The sequence below is a fragment of the Heloderma suspectum genome, chromosome 1, assembly GCF_057233095.1.
Source record: "Heloderma suspectum isolate Gila_16-S chromosome 1, 16-S_ref, whole genome shotgun sequence".
In the NCBI taxonomy this organism is placed as follows: Eukaryota; Metazoa; Chordata; class Lepidosauria; order Squamata; family Helodermatidae; genus Heloderma; species Heloderma suspectum.
The window spans coordinates 262378195-262395004 of NC_139458.1; the positions used below are offsets into that span (position 1 = coordinate 262378195).

The 16810-nt window shown below is 42.8% G+C and overlaps 2 protein-coding genes across 15 annotated transcripts in view; both read right to left on the reverse strand.

Moving 5' to 3' along the window:
• Positions 1-7819, reverse strand: part of MFSD2B (MFSD2 lysolipid transporter B, sphingolipid) — a 63116-nt gene extending 55297 nt beyond the window's left edge. For 5 of the 9 annotated variants that reach the window (XM_084826496.1, XM_084826490.1, XM_084826497.1 and 2 more), the window contains exon 1: positions 7594-7819. In XM_084826496.1, the coding sequence (XP_084682622.1) occupies positions 7594-7701 (108 nt within the window). In that variant the 5' untranslated portion in view covers positions 7702-7819. Of the gene's footprint in view, positions 1-411; positions 6748-7300; positions 7486-7593 lie in introns of those variants that run through there. The other 4 variants (XM_084826499.1, XM_084826493.1, XM_084826491.1 and 1 more) reach the window with 3 other exon arrangements.
• Positions 7820-8953: 1134 nt separating this feature from the next.
• UBXN2A (UBX domain protein 2A) overlaps positions 8954-16810 on the reverse strand; it is a 31073-nt gene continuing 23216 nt past the window's right edge. For 4 of the 6 annotated variants that reach the window (XM_084826503.1, XM_084826501.1, XM_084826500.1 and 1 more), the window contains one exon: positions 8954-15301. In XM_084826503.1, coding sequence (XP_084682629.1) covers positions 15112-15301 — 190 coding nt within the window. In that variant the 3' untranslated portion in view covers positions 8954-15111. The remainder of the gene's footprint in view (positions 15302-16810) is intronic. The other 2 variants (XR_014786532.1, XR_014786531.1) reach the window with 1 other exon arrangement.

Consider the following 16810-nt stretch of genomic DNA (forward strand, 5'->3'; position numbering starts at 1 on the left):
AGTTCTCAGTCAAATATCCACCCATTCACATGTTTTTAAAAATACATATTATTATCAGAAAGGACCAGGATCAAAACAGCAGTAGTTTGAAAGGAATGGGAAGGAACTACAGAACACAGGACTCTCAGATAAAACTCCACAGTAGCCTTATCATCAAGACAAAGATGAACCAACAGTAGTAAAAAAAACAACAAAAAAACCCAGTTGTCCTAAATACCACACAAAGTGAACTATGCAAAGTGAATTTACATTCCTCAAGAGAAAGGGCTTTGTTACAATCTGCTGGGATCCTGGGATGAGATACAGACTGAGTCTCCAAAACCTGAATGCAATTTCTAGAACACTTTTATTTAGATAAAATACAGTTAGCTTCAATCCATTCACACTTGTCACATTCACTCAAATAGCTACCAATGTTGGAGCAATGGAACCTCATGGCCAACCCAGGTTGTATACTCTGAAGCAGAAGATATGGTGTGCACATCTGCTTCTCTGGTATCCGTATCTTCCTCAGCGTTCTGCTGATTTTGGTGTACTGTATATGCTCTCTTTCCAAAATCTTTGTACAAGACACATGTCCTTTGACAATGTATCCTGGTTGTACATTAATTGGGCTCATCTTATCTCTTTTGGAAATTACCCTTTCCAGTGTTAAAGGACATCATCACCTTTTCCTTTGAAGCTGGGATTGTTACTTCACCTGTTGGTAAAATTCCTGAATTATACAACCCTTGCTTCAGATTTTGGACTTATCTTATTGGTGTTTTTTGTCCAGTGTTTTCCCAAACTAACTGCATCTTGTTGTTTACATTTCACATTCTGTTTTGGAATTCCACATTCATCTTTGCGTGTATGCACACCTGTCCCCCCCACCCCGCCCCTCCCCTGATTCTACAGTCTTTTCCTTCTGGTAATTCTGCACATTCTTTCTAGTAACTTTCTTCCATTTAAACCTCAGGAAACCTTTCACCAAAAAGGGGGCCATTATATGATTTTACATGGCAGTTTCAAACTTAATTTGCACATGCAAAATTATAGTTGGCAATTCTGACAGAACTCCTTGACATAACTGATGAGTAAACACAAGTAGGTTTCATGTGTTCCTACCTTTTCAAATTCAACCATTTTCAGTTCCCTTTGCATCCTCTCACTGAAATCCACATAGCTCTGGATAGGGGCGAATGCTCCTTCCTTGTTCTCCTCGACCTCTCAGCAGCTTTTGATACCGTTGACCACGGTATCCTCCTGGACCGCCTGGAGGGGTTGGGCATTGCAGACACCGTATTATGGTGGTTCCGGTCCTTCCTCTCCGGCAGGTACCAGAGGCTAGTACTGGGAGAGGAGGTTTCAGACCCGTGGCTGCTCATTTGTGGGGTGCCACAGGGTTCCATCCTCTCCCCGATGCTATTTAACATCTATGTGAAGCCGCTGGGGGCTATCATCAGGAGGTTTGGGGTGCGGTGTCATCAATATGCGGATGACACACAGCTCTATCTCTCATTCAAATCTTCACCAACGTAGAATCCCAGTCCAAATGTCTGGAGAGTGGCTGGATGGGGAGGAATAAGCTGAAGCTGAACCCTGACAAGACCGAGGTACTTTTGGTGGGAGACAAGAGGAGGTTGGGGGATGTTGACCTGGTGTTGAATGGGGTACGGCTACCCTTGAAAGACCAGGTCCGCAGCCTGGGGGTCATTTTTGACTCCCAGTTGTCCATGGAGGCTCAGGTGTCAGCTGTGAGCCGGACAGCGCTCTACCAACTCCATCTGATATGGCGGCTGCGCCCCTTCCTTCCCGACCATCTGCTCCCATCGGTAGTACATGCCCTGGTCTCCTCTCATTTAGACTACTGTAATGCACTCTATGTGGTGTTACCCTTGAAGAAAGTTCAGAAGCTGCAGCTGGTACAGAACGCGGCAGCTTGCCTGATTACAGGCAGCCACCAGCGAGATCACATCACCCCAGTGCTGAAGGAGTTGCACTGGTTACCAGTTGTTTTCCGGGCCAAATTCAAGGTGTTGGTTTTGACCTTTAAAACCCTATATGGTTCTGGCCCAGCCTATCTTAAGGAGCACCTCCAGCAACACCAGACAAGGCCGCTCAACAAGATCAGCCTCGGATGGCCTTCTCTCTGTCCCATCAGCCAGGACAGCTAGGCTGGTGAAGACGAGGGAGAGAGCCTTCTCTGTGGTGGCCCCCACTCTGTGGAACTCTCTCCCTAGGGAACTCCACCATGCCCCCTCCTTAATGAACTTCCACCACGCATTAAAAACGTGGTTGTTCAGGCAGGCATTCAGGGTGGGTTAGGGTATTTTTTATGATGTTTTTAATGTAGAATTGTATTGTTTAAACTGTTTTGTTGTTGTACATCGCCCAGAGTGGCTGGGTGACCAGCCAGATGGGCGATTAATAAATTTAATAAATAATAAATAATAACTTTGGACCTCCTATACTCTCTCCACACCTTTATTTCAGTCCCTAATTCATACATTAACCATAGATTAACTTGTCCACTGATTAACCACAGACACTACATTTTACTGGTGCCTATTTTAATTTCCACTTAAAATGCAGTTACAAAAATACTGATACTTCTGTAATGAGTGGACTTTAAAATCCATAATAGACCATATTTAATCCTCTGAAGGGTATTTTTTTTCTCTCCTTTAAGATTTTGAACATCACAGATTATTCAAGGGAAGGGGGAGTATGTTTTATTTAATTTCTAGAATGATCTTCACCCCAGTGCTTAACACCACTGTAAAGGAGGAGGAGGAGGAGGAGAAGCCGCCACCCAGAGGAGGAAATTCATGTTATCTGCTCCTGAGGAAAGAGCATCAATAGCTTAAAGTCAGTTGGGAAAGCACCTCTCCTACCTTCTCAACGGCTACAAAGACCTGTACATCCTGAAGGGGTGCTATTGAAAAGACCACCAACAGCCTCAGAAAATTCTGTTTTATTGTTTTGTCTGTTGTATTATTATTTGTTTTAGTGATTTAAGTTGTGAACTGGGTTGAGTGCCTTGTCAGCAGGGGTGGCCCTAGACTAGCTGCCAGCAACAGGCGCCCTAAGTGAACCATGCAATCAGCTCCTCCACTCCCAACCTCAAGGGCAGATCTAGGATGATGTTTTTAATAAACTGGGAAACATTTTGCCCCTATTTTCCATTTAATGAAGAGGCAACCCCCCTCCCCCTGGCACATCTTTGGAGGCAGAAATATGATAATTTATAATAAAACACACCCCAAAATGGTTTGTTTGCTTTTTTTACACTAAGCACTGTATCATCACAGAAGGTCTGACAAAAACAACAAAGGAGATTAGCACAGCCCTGGAAGAAGGGTCCCTGGAAGAAGGGTCCCTGGAAGAAGGGTCCAGGTTGCATCTTTGGGGTGACATGGCCAACAAGGCATCGCCAGCTCCTAGGCCCAGCCCTCCGAGAGCAAAGGAAGTGGCTGCTCGAGGGTGGGGTGGGGGCTCTCCCTGCCTCCAACTGGGAACAGCAGCGGAGCAGGATATCCCACGTCGCCTGAGAGGGGACTGGTCCCAAAGGTGGGCGAGTGGGTGGGCGGCCTGACTTAGCCTCACCATCCCCAGTTGGTCTCTCACTCACCTCCACAGCCTTGGTTATATTCCCTCTGTATGCACACAGGAACTGAAATAATGACATCTTCATTTTTTAAAATTTGTATTTTTTCCCTTATGATTGGCACCCCACTTAACTTGGTTGCCTAGGCAATCACCTAGTTTGCCTATATGGATGGGCTGCCCCTGGCTTGTCAGAAAATCTGTGTATAAATGCAGTAAAGAAATAAATAAGTACTTTGTCTTACAGCACAGTTTTAACCAGCCAGATTCTCTTTCATTTTCTCCTCAGAACAAGTCCTACTTAATTTCTCTAAAATGTATGGAATTATTTGTTCTAACTACAAATAATTTGGAGTATGGAAGAGCAGACATTTCTATGATACACCAACAGAACGAACCTGTGTACATCTGCACATACATAACTCCCACTGTAGCCTCAGTCTGGAATTTCAGTAATTAAATTGGTACTGACCTATACAACCAAACGACGAGTATTTATTTTAATAAAATGGTTCAGAAATTTGGGGATCATCTCAGCACAGCTATTCAGGTATCAACAGCAGTAGCTTTATTACAATCTGCAGAACTCAATTTAAACCTACAAAGAGTCTTGTGGACTCTTAAAGAATAACAAATTTATTCTGGCATAAGTTTTCGTGAACACTGTCTGCTTCATCAGATTTAAAACTTTAAATTTTTACCCTGTATCAGTTAATGGGGGTTGATGATGAGTTTTTGTTATTTTCAACTTTGCGAGATCAATTTGATTTGTCTGCTACAGCGGAATGGCACTACTTGCAATTGAAACATTTGTTGATATCTAGATTCAGTCCTGCTGCTTTTATTGCTTTGGCGGCTCCTTCGCTATTGGAAATACATATTGAAGCTGATCAGATATATTGATCTACAATTCATGTCTACAAACATTTATTATCAATGAATAAATATGATACAAGTGGTTTACAGCAAGAATGAAACAGGGAATTGGAACATCCTATTTTGTTTAATCGATGGACGGCTGCCTTGGCATCTGTATCAAATATTCCAATGGATCTTCAGTTATGCCTTATTCAGCAAAAATGTTTGTTTCAGGTCTATTGGATGCCACAACGTCTTTTTAATAAAGGCTTGTCAAATTCAGCTAATTGTTGGAGGTGTAATGCAGTCAATGCTTCTCTTATTCATATGATTTGGAAATTCCTAATGGTTGCCGCCTTTTGGGAGGAAGTTAGTATATGGATAAATTTTGTATTGGAAAGGTCTTTAATATTTACTGATGTAAATGCTCTTTTAAATTACTTACCTGCTTCTTGGAATGTAACACATGGTCAGCGTAAATGGATTTTTCATGCCCTTTTGGTTGCTAAAAGACTGATATTATTGGAAGGATAAAAGCTCACCACCTATAACACAATGGACTGAAGATTTAGCAACACTAACAACATTTGAAAGAGTGGTATATAGGCGTAACTTTTAGATGGACTTATATGTGGATATTAGGTCTGCTTTCAGTGAAGTTTATGTGTAACCTATTTTTTCTTTTTCTTATAATATTTGAAACTGAGGATTGTAGAATATGTTGTTGTATTTTTTATTATTACTATTACTATTATTATGGTTTTGTTATGGTTTTGGTTTGGTTTGTTAAAATTCACAATAAAATATTGGAATTTAAAAAAAAGATTTAAAACTTTAAGGGTGCAATCCTATGCATGTTTAAACAGAAAAACTCCTACAACTCCCAGCATACTCCAGCCAGCCATACATAGGATTGCACCCTAAAGCTAGAACCTGTTAACATTACCAACTGCATTAATTCACATTTTGCCATGCATACTATTCTATCTAGTGCTTTGTTTTTATGAACATTTTGTATGGCAGTCAATAGATACTGGTTTCAGTAAGGCTTTCTAGAAAAGAGGGAATACCCTTTTGACAGAGTGGTAGAACTTCACCAAAATATCTAGTCGCACATTTGTTACACCGTGCTACAGTGGTGTAACCAATGCCCCAAGAAAATTCTAACATAGTCTAAGGCAAATTGGTCACATTGTATGTACGCTGTCCGCCCTAGAGGCTTAGATATTGAAAGACCTGTTGTCCTAGGGAAAAGGAGTAAAAAACACACAAACATGTAATGGAACAACCAAGTGCAGGGGAGTGCAACTGGAGGAAAGTCAACGGGAATAACCACAATGCCCAAATGCAAACTGGGGTTTTGAGGCATGGGGAAGGATATACTATCCCAGTTCAACACAAGGTGTCAGAGGGAATAGAAGTAATGCAACTGTGTTTGCTTTTTACTCTAAGCTACCTTGGGGATTCTTTTGGATCAAAAGGTAGGATAGAAATAAAATATAAATACTCTGCAAGAAAAATTAGAATAGAACACTTGTTGGAAAGTGATACATTTGAAGAGCACTAATCTTTAAACAAAATTCCAATGCTTCCCCCCCCCCCAAGAGTTAACATAGCATTTTAAAATCTGCACTCCTGTGCATCTGGAATTAACAGCGCAATCGTAAATCTCATTAATTTCATTTAGGCTTACTCCTAGTTAAGCGGGCATAGGATAGCAACCTGTCATGCTGAACTAATTGAAACATACGTCTAGGTAAACATGTTTAGAACACCACTGTGCATGAATTGCAAGCTTTGAAGTAATTCTTCATACTCTCACTCACTCACTGAATAAAACATTTTAAAAAACAGTCTCTCCCACCACCCACTTCCAGTTATCTCTTCTAGCTCTCCTCCCCTTGCCCTTCATCTTTTCCCTGCTCTCTTAGTGTGCTGGGTTTGGATCATGGGAGGTGATAGGGAAGATATCCCAACAAGATGCGTACTGCCATAAGCTTGCATATTGTACTGTAATAGGAATTAAAAACAAGTTCTAAATTAAAAACAAACCAGTCTATCTATCATATTTTGTAAATAATCCTATTTGGAATTGCAGTACACAATATTTGGAGATACACTGGAGTGTTTGCATGCTCCAAATAATGTTTTTTTGTTTCTTTCACTCCTAGAATGGTTCTCTATACTCAGAAAACGTTAATGCAGCCTACTCAGCATCACTTGGCCATCTCTTCAGAAATCACTCTTTATGTTCACACAGTGGCAAAATGATGGTAACAGGGCTTTTTTTTTTTGGTTTGCTCTTCCGCTACATGGTTTATGAGAGTAGCAGAGCTTCCTAGCTATTCTGTGTACCTAATCAGGACGGCAGTTGCTCTGGATTAATTTAGAGAATGAGACTGTGATCTTTGGTATGACACACAGCTGATTTTTGTATAGAAAATGTGGGGAATCCTAAGCATGGGACTCAAACATACCTTTAAAGTAACATCTAGTTTGACCACCCTAAGGGGGAGCACCCTGGGCCACTTCTATGATGGATTCAGTAGGATCACCTCCTTATTCAATGAACTGAAGGGGGGCTTGTGGGCCATCTTGTCGGACCCCCTGCTCGATGCAGAAAACCAGAGCTAGAGCACCCACAAGTGATGGCCGTCCTGCCTCTGCTTGTAGGCTTCCAGCAAAACAGAACCCACCACCCCTTGATAATTGCTTCTTCTACCAAACTCCCCTTACCATTAAGAGGTTTCTCCTAATGTTCAGCCAAAATCTACCCTCCCGTAGCTAAAGCCCCATGAATCTAATCCTGCCCTTTGGGGCAACAAAGCGCCAGCCTTTGTCCTCTTTTACGTACCAGCCCTTTGAGTATCTGAAGAGTGGCATCACGTCCCCGCCGTGGCTTCTCTTCTCTAAGCTCAGCCTACCCCCTTCCCTCATCCTGTCCCCATAGGGCTTGTTTCCATCACGCTGACCTCCTTCCTTGCCCCTTCTCTGAACCCGTTCCAGTGAGCCTACAATACGAACTGCTTTTCAAGTGAGGCGACGCCCACTTCACCGGCGTGCTGGGGTCAACTCGCAACACCACACGGCCCTAGCGAGAGGGAGCTCGGGGGACAGTCCAAGACGAGGGGCGACAGCCGGACTCACCGCTCCTGCGGGCCCCTCCGCGGCGTGCAAGGGGGCAGGGGGCTCCAGCCGTGGGTTTGGACGCTGCTCCCCGTGCCGCTCTGCGCCCCTTCCTTGGCCTCCAACCATCACAGACAGCTTTCCAGAGCGGCCCCCAAGTTACTTGCCGCGGGCTTTCCTGGGGGCGGGACCGATCCGAGCTGCGCGGAGCCTTCACGAAGCTCTCCCCCGGAGGGAGCGGGAAGCTGCCCGGGCGAGCAGCTGCTTGGCCCTCTCGTCGCCCACGGCGGCATCGGAAACTTGGGCGTTCTGCCCCGGAGCCATCAGGACCAGCTCTCCTGTCTGCGCGCCTAACAGCGCAACGCCGGGCACGTCTGCTCGGAAGTAGGTCCCCCTGAGCTCAGTGGGGTTTGCTCCTAGGTAGGTGTTTATAGGATTTTGCACTGCCTTCCCACGATGATTTCCTACGCCGCGGGTTTACAGTCAGATCCCGTGAACTCTCCCCAAACAGGATCGTTGGCACGATGCAACCTGGGGCTGAGGAACGGGGGCAGCCTACGTTCCTCAAAGTCTCCCAAGCCTGTACTTACACGCAACTCAGACTTTATTCCTAAAACGGATTACTAGGGAGTAAATCCCTAGTCAAACACATTGAGGACTTATTTCCAAGTAGGGAATTGTACTCTTAAGAGAGCAGTCCTCCGCACACCTACCTGGGATTAAGCCCCATTGAACACAATGGGCCAACATCGCGAATAAAGACCCATAGGATCGAGCTGAGTGTTGCGATTATTTGAATGGCGTTTAAAATTCCTAGCAACTGCGCTTAGAACTGAAGGATGGAATGGCTTCGCTGTGCGCGTTTTTCGACCCCGTTGAGCAGAACTCCGCCCGCAGACGCGTGTCTCCTGCTTTTACCAGCGTAGCATCCATTTTGCAGTTGCAACAAGGCAAGAACCCCCGCGTTTTATTATCGTATGAATCAAAACCCACGGATAACAGCAGAAAACGAAGTCAACGAACATATGCATATTTACTGGCAAGCCCTACTGCGTTCAATAGGATTACTGCCAAGCATGCGTGTACAGCACTAAACCAGACGAGACGCTGACGCAAAGCGGCCGGGCTGCAAAGTTGATGGCAGTTGTTATGGGATCGGGGGCAGGTAACCGTATTCCACCAACATCCCTCTCGCTCTCTTCTCCTCCACGACAGATACACATTTCTCACGCATGGAGAAAAGAATTGGACCCGTGTTGGCAGCATTGTGGCGCAAATTAGTCGAAAACAAAAGCACATTTCAGATTTTAAAACCATATTTGAAATATAAACTTCTACTAAAGTTGAGGGGAGGGGGGAAAAACACTAGAAGAAAATTCAGTCTTCAAACAGTGCTTTTAATGTTTTCTCCAAACTTCAACTTGGATAAATACAAATAGTCCTACAAATAGTCTCTTTTTAACATTGTGCCTCATCTTTCTAATTCAGTATTGTACTGAAAATACTTATAAAACATAACCTTGTGCTTAAAATCATGAACAGTTCTGTTTGTCGTTAACCGTATCCAGTCCAAACATAATTTTGAGTACTATTACTTCTGATAATAAACCCCATTACAGAGTCTTCTAATACCTAGATGTCATGGTTGTCTAAGATTGCAGTCCTAAACTCACTCACTTCTAAATCCCATTTGAACTCAATGGGGCTGGCTTCTCAGTAGACATGTAGAGGATTGCACTGCACATTGCTTTCCTTGATTGCAAACGTACACAATTTTAAACAGGAACTTTGTTCCTCCCAACTTCTAGTTGGGAAGTTCTAACATTGGTCAGAAGTGGGTCTGCAAACTGTTGTTGTTCAGTCGTTGTTTGCACTAATTATGTATAGTTAGCATATAGTGGGGCAGATATAAAACGCTAAAAGCACAGTTTCCTCCAAAACTGAAATATGGTTGTAGAGGAATGCCTGCATTGTGTACACCCAGAGGGTGCCGCCAATCATTTTCTGATCTCAGCAAGTTAAAGCATTTGTAATGATTCCTGCCACTTTCTTAGAGCTGTGACACAGAGGTTATTGTCAGGGTGGACACTGAGCCCATAGAATCCCAGAGTAGTTCTGATTCGGAGGAAGAGCAGTCGCTCCTGGGAGAGGAGCGCGCCCCTTTTTCCCAGGGCCCGCAGCTGACAGAGATTCCTCCCACCCACATTCCTAGATTAGAAAGCAGTCCAGGGAGTGACCCAGCACCGATAGCAGACTGGTTGGATGCACAGCGCAGACGCAGAGAGCGGCGCCAAATGGAGAGCGTGGAAAGGAGGCGTAGCGCCCGGTTGGCGCTCAAAGAACGGTTGCGCCCAGAGGATCCAAGGGAAAAGGGGAGGGATTCTCCCTAGTCCTTATATTCAGGGGTCTGCCAGTAATTGCTTTTCAAACGGGGACCAACTGTTCTAACTTGGGGCATAGGGATGCTGCTGCTCAGATCTAGTTGCTACCTGTAGCGCTGTTAAGTTGTAAAAGAAGAATAAAGCTTTGAAAAGAGTCCCTTTGTCTGTGTCTCGACTTGGCTACTGGATTAGACTGAGAGCCCTCCAAGGAGCCCTTGACAGCTATCAAGCTCCTTGATAACGTTAAGTCAAGCTGCTTTTCAACCACTTTCAAGAAATACATTTTGCACTTTTAAGGAATGCACAATACACATTTTAATCTAAGCTGAATGTCTAGCTCCTAGAAAGAACCACCATTCTAAATCTTTTTCACTAGGCCACTTTGACTTTGTTGTATGGTAGTATATTAAGGCACTAAATTCAAAGAAGTATTACACTGGTACATTATGAAACAGACACTGTATGTGTGGGTTTGACCGTAGATGAAGTTGATGTTATTACTAGATTGCGTGTCCTAGGTTAAATCAATGCATAGGTACATAATGAGCTAGGTAACAGATTCAGTTGTACATAAATTGATATCAATGATATCAATACCTACTTTTTACAGAAACAATCCCGTCTTGTTCTTTTCATACTTAAAAAAGCAGTCCTCCTCATGTGAAAACTTGCAAAATTAGCGGGCACTTTTTTCCTACGGATCTACAGCAAATATGACACAATGAACAGTTGCTTTGAGAAATGCATATAGTCTAGAGCCAAGAACCGAGAAAAACCAGCAAGATTTCCTAACTGCTGACAGTGTTAGATTAGATAGTTATGTTTTTTTATTAAGAAAATATGCAGTTTTAAATGGTAGAAATGATACTTTACAGTCAACATATGGTATGATTGTTGAATGCACATGCACAGTTAAGTGTGTGTGCATTCAATAATCAACACACACACACAGGTCAGCACACTGCTTTCTAGTGGCTTCATGCATATTTCATTTTGCTGTACTAAAGACAAATGAATTGTCTGCATGCACAAGGTTTAATTCACGCAAGACAAAATGTCCTACATGGAAGTAGGAAAGTGCATATCTGGTGTATTATTTTGTCAGGTGAAATGACTGCACACAACTATTTCACTGTGTGGCATACAGGCAAGAGCTCACCATTGATTCACATCGGTAAAACCTATGAATTTTTGTGTTTACACAGGGAAGATAAATCATTCTTCAACAGAAGTGTAGACAAATACAGTTAAGATTGATTTCTATAAAAGGAGGATGTGAGTGTTAACATCACATAATGTCAGTTAGCTGTATCTCAATGCATTTATCCATTAAAAAACACAAGATTTGGTGTATGTATATGTTCATGTGTAAATATATAAATAGCCCACTCTTCAAGAGTGTTTAAAATATACAGGCAATATAAATCTGTATTCATGGTTTTTACAGCCTTCCAGGTTACCTAGCCTAAAATGCAAGCACTTTCCCCCATACAAACCCTATGCTGACTGTTTGTCCTGCTCCATATTCTCCCATTACAGGAACTGGAACAGTCAATAGAGTTTTAATTACTATCACCCCAAGAAGCTGGAAGGACTTCCGTGAAGGGCCAGAAGCTGCACATCTCTGATGACATTCTAGAGGGCTGCAAAGTTAATCAATTGAGCAGGGCCTTTGCAATTAAATGGCCACAAGAAATAGCTTTTAATTGGAAGGTATAAAATTTTGTTAAAGTTTTGATGAAATTGAATGGTTAATTATTGTGCATTGCTGTTTTATGGGTAAATATTTTTAGGCAAGCTGCCCTGGGTTGTGGGAAAACTATAGAAATCTCTCAAATACATAATCTGGAAAAATATGACGCGAAGGGACATGCTTTGAGCAAAGGCCTGGTTAAACTGCAGCATAACCTTTTGAACACATCCTAATGCTCGGAGCACTGGTTCTAAATTGCAATGTAAGCAGCTCAGTGGAAACTTAGGGACAATGCATTTGGTTAAATATACTCTTAATCTGGAAAGAAACATCATTTTGAGTTTGAAAATACACCAAAATAGAATATTTCCATTTGAACATTTTTGGGTCATTTAATGGATGCTTGGCAACTGAATTTTAAACTGTATTACTTACCTCTGTATAAAGAAGCCAGTCCCAAATATGTTCAAAGAGAACATTTTTATAATGTATATTTCCTTAAGGATTCTAGAAAGCATACTGTATAACATGCATGGCTGCAGCCTACGTAACACTGAGGTTCGATTCATATGCTACTGAGGCATGCTAGTTGCTGTAAAACTGTCTCACCACAGATGGATTCAGCATTACACCAGTAGCTACTGCATTTGTGTGAGTAATTTCACACACTATTACTGTCCCTGGGGCTGGCTTATGTTACCACTGCAAGCCTGGCCACAGATATTCTGTGGCCATCATCTTTATAAAATGTATGAATCTGATCTTAGCTGCCTGTGGCATTACAGGCTTCACAATTAAGACAACAAGCAGTCTTCATGTAAGTCCTTCAGCAAGTAAAAGAGAAATTTGGGCTTCCCTGTACATTCCCATTTTCAGTGATGCTAACGTGAGGCACCCTTGACTACTGTGATAGCTCCTTCTCTTGGTCACCAGGCAAAGGCAATTTGCAGATGACTCCAAGGGGAAAGAGTCTTTGACCAAGCATAGGATCTAGAGAAACCTATCAGCTGTTAGACAACTCCCACTGCAACTGGCAGATCATCAACACAGCAGTATATACTACACTAGATCAGCAAAACTTTTAACATGTCAAAAAAGATTAAATATGAAGACTATGGAACACAGAAGGCAATCCCACAGTACTGTATCTAACTGGCAAACAACACCCCCCCCATACCCAACAGTCATGGAGAAAACATTACATGCTTTCTTAAAAACACTTTGGCAAGCTGCCACACCAAGTATGGAAATTCACAGTTACAGCCAAGTTTCCCATGCTCCATTGGTAACTGGGTGGGACAGTCTTGACTACTGAGATGCAGAGTAGTAGTGTATCCTGAGGATGGTATTCTTCCTGTTTCTGACCAGTGTTCAGATAACTAGAAGATGGGGACTAGCATGACAGCTCCTTGTGCAGTGCCTTTCCTGCAGCAGGGGTGGGGCTGGAAGACAGGAAAGGAGTTTTTATTTTTGATATAAAAGAAAAATTGCCCCTAGTTGCATAATTCAACTCCCGCCCCCTCCATTAGCCCGATCTAAAATTGGAAGGAAAGAGGCCTGGTTCGCACATAACGCTATCCCATGGTTTATTTAACCAAGGGTTTGTTGCCCTACCCAGGGTTTGTCTGGCAGACAGTCAAACAAACCATGTGTTAAGGATAGGTCCAAGCCCCTTGAGATGTCTGACAGCTCCAATTCTGAATCAGACTTGGAACAGCTAGATTAGAGCCTGGGGAAGGGACCTTCCCTAGAGCTCCAAGATGCTGGGAGAGATTCTGCCTTCACAAACGGATGGCCCAGGCTGAGTTGTTGCCCCCTCACTTCACTGTGTGAACTCAAGTTTCTGAGGAAGAGGGGCATGACTTGAGAAACGCTAGGGTGCGTCGCAAAGTGGGAAAACTTAGGGACAGCGCTCAGAGGCTTCACCAGGATATCCACTCTTGGAAGCCAATGTAGGAGGGAGTCACCCTAAGGGAGGGGCATCACTGCGAAGCAGGTTTGGCCATGAGGTTCACGGGCAAACTGTCAGCAACTTCACTACTCTCCGGTTTGTCTCCTCTGATTAAAGATCGCAGATTAGTTGTTTAGGACCCGAGGCAGCCTGATAGCTTCCTTGAATCTGCATTTGTAGAAAGGTTAGTCTCTAGCAAATGAAGTCATATTAGCCTGAAGCCTTGTCTCTTTATGGTGTTGATTGCGAAGGGGAAGGATGTTCCAATAGTTGGGTTGTCTCAATCCCTGGGTTGTTGGGTTGTCTCAGTCCCTGGGTTGTTGGGTTGTCTCAGTCCCTGGGTTGTTGGGTTGTCTCAGTCCCTGGGTTGTTGGGTTCCCACCTCCTTTGCCCTCTCCCTCCCTGTATCTAAAATGCCTTTGTGGTGCTGTAGTACTGGTATGCTGAGCAGCTGGATTTTTTTTTTATTTTTTTTTACCATTCTTGCCCAACACCTCTGTAGCTTGAGGAAACAACCTATGAAAACCCCACAGTTCTGGGTTCACACATAATGACAGCCCATGGTTTAAACAACCCACAGTTTACAATCCAACAACAAACCATGGTTTCTCTTTTTGGATTGTTTGTGGGTTGTTACCGTGGCTGCATGCAAACATCATGGCAACCCAGAGTTCAACAAACCATATCATGGGTTAGCATTATGTGAGAACAAGGCTGGGGTGGGTGGGTGGGGGAGATCCACCGAAATTCTACTTTTTGCTAATCTCATGGGGGCAGTTCACACGCCGCAGCAGCAAATCATGGGTTAATTAATGGGCAGGGCATGCAAGCCATTTCCAGTTTGAGTAAACAACTAACAAATGCCCCCATTCGTAGGTTGTTAGCATGATGTTTAAACCCTAACACTCTGGGTTGTCTATGGATTAAACAACCCAGAGTTAACCAACAACAAATAATAGGTTAACTCTAATGAAAATAGTTTTTAGGTTTAAACAGTGGTATCATAATTTTGAACTGTGACAATAAGAGAACAAAGCATTTTGGGACTATAGTACAAAGAAAGAATGAAATCAAGTAGTAGTACTTTCCAAAGTAAAGTGCAATTTTTTCCATGTAAGGTGCAAACAAAAGCCTAAGATTTTCCAAAGAATGTCTCTTTACTAGCCTAGCACATCTATCTAGTGATGGAACTCACAGCTTAAGATAGCTTGCCGATTACATTCTAGCCAGGCTGTATAACTGAAAAAGAACTAGCGTATTGGAGTAGACTCGTACAGCACATTCTATATGCTCTGTCAGAACAGCGCTGTAGATGTTTCACAACACACTGCAGATACTGCTTTTTAATTTCTTTTTGGTTTTGACAGAAGTACCTCAACTAATGGATCGCCAGTGGTCATGGTGAAACAAACTCAAGTGGGCAGCTGTTTGGTGGAGATTGTCTACGTCATCTCTAAGACTCCTCTGCAGAAATGCTTATCATGATGTATCTTAGGTGATCTTGATGGAGGATGCTAGGACAAACTCCTGAAAGGCTCAGAATCTATTTTAAGTCTCTGGACAACAACAGCATTTTTTAAATTAGCTTGCTCCAGCGTGAGAGATTCATTCAGCAACTCCCGAAAAGGAAGTGATGTGGTCAGCGTGAAGGGACTTCTTCCTTGTCCTTCGTAACTTGTTATGAAGTCTCTGACATGGCTTATTCTAAGAAGAAAAACAAACGGGGAAAAGTAAGTCTGGTAGCTTACAGCAAAACTTTAAAAAACAAATATTGTGGGGGCAGTTCAAGGAAACAGGTTTCGGGCAGAACAAATCACGATACATGTTACTGTGTACAATACTGTATACATGTTACAATAAGTACCGGCTGTGAACTCCTTGTTTTCAAGCAGTATGGTGCCATACAGGTTTGCCCCTTGGAAACTGGTTTATCTCAACTCACCCTACTTCACAGCATGGTAAATGTGCAAATGCAACACTTGGGAAAGTGAGAATAAATCCACTAACAATTTGCTAGTAGGGTTCAAGTGAAGGCAGAATCAGTTACTGGATCATTTGCTTATAAGGATTCTCAAACAGAATATCCAAATTAACAAGCATCCCCACCAATGATTTTTTTTTTTTAAACTAGGGAGCTGCCAATGTTGCTCTTTGAGAATTTTAACTACTTAGCCAACTGCTGAAAACAAACAGGATCATTCTTTGCTGTGCTTTTTCTATATAGCCTGAATGATATATGGGTTACCCTTCACACACAGCCAGTTTTGTCATTTGATCTATATATTATCATCCTAGAGAACAAGGAGTAACCTGCAGTAATGGTTCTCCCTTCCATATTCCATGTGTTTGTATTGACACTCTTCAAATCCCTACCTAAGCCAGGTCTCCTGCACAAGATATGGCGCCCTTACCCTATGGATGTCCTTACAACTGAAGAGTAATGGAGGAGCAAACATACGTTGGTATTCTTGTTATTTGACTAAACCCCATTGAGTTCAGTGGGACTTACTCCCAGGTAAGTGTATACAGGAGCCTTCCCCAACTTGGTGCCCTCTAGATGTTTTGGACTACAACTACCATCATCCCTAACCATTGGCTGGGGCTGATGGGAGCTTTAATCCAAATCATCTGGAGAGTAGCAGGTTGGAGAAGGTTGGTGTATAGGACTGCAGCTTTACAGAGCAATCTTACTGTATACTCATATTACGCTAGGACCGGACATAGGCTGCTGCTACGCCAGCAGAACAGCCATCAAATCCTCAGCATCGTGGGGCTTCTGCCAAATCCTAAAACTCCTGGGCCGGCAGAACTTCAGTACAGGATTGCACTCTTGACTGCATAATCCTATGCATGTGTACTCATCTGGGGCTTACTTTGAGGTAAGTATGCACAGGATTGCAGCTTTAATGTGTTTTATATTTTATCTTTAAAAGTTATTAAATATTTATATTAGCTGCCTTGTAGAGAGTATGATGGAAAGGCGAGATGAAAATATTTTAAAAAGATATACAAACATACATAAAAGTGGTGGCACACCGACAATTAGGGGTTGAGAACAACCCTGAAGGAGTATCAGGACACAGCAAACATGATGTAAACCACTGAAAATATTGCCATCTGAATAAGCCTACAGATGTTATTCAACTGGAAACTTTAGTGGAACCAATTACATGACATTTTTAAGCCCTTGAGATATTGGGCCAGTTCACACAT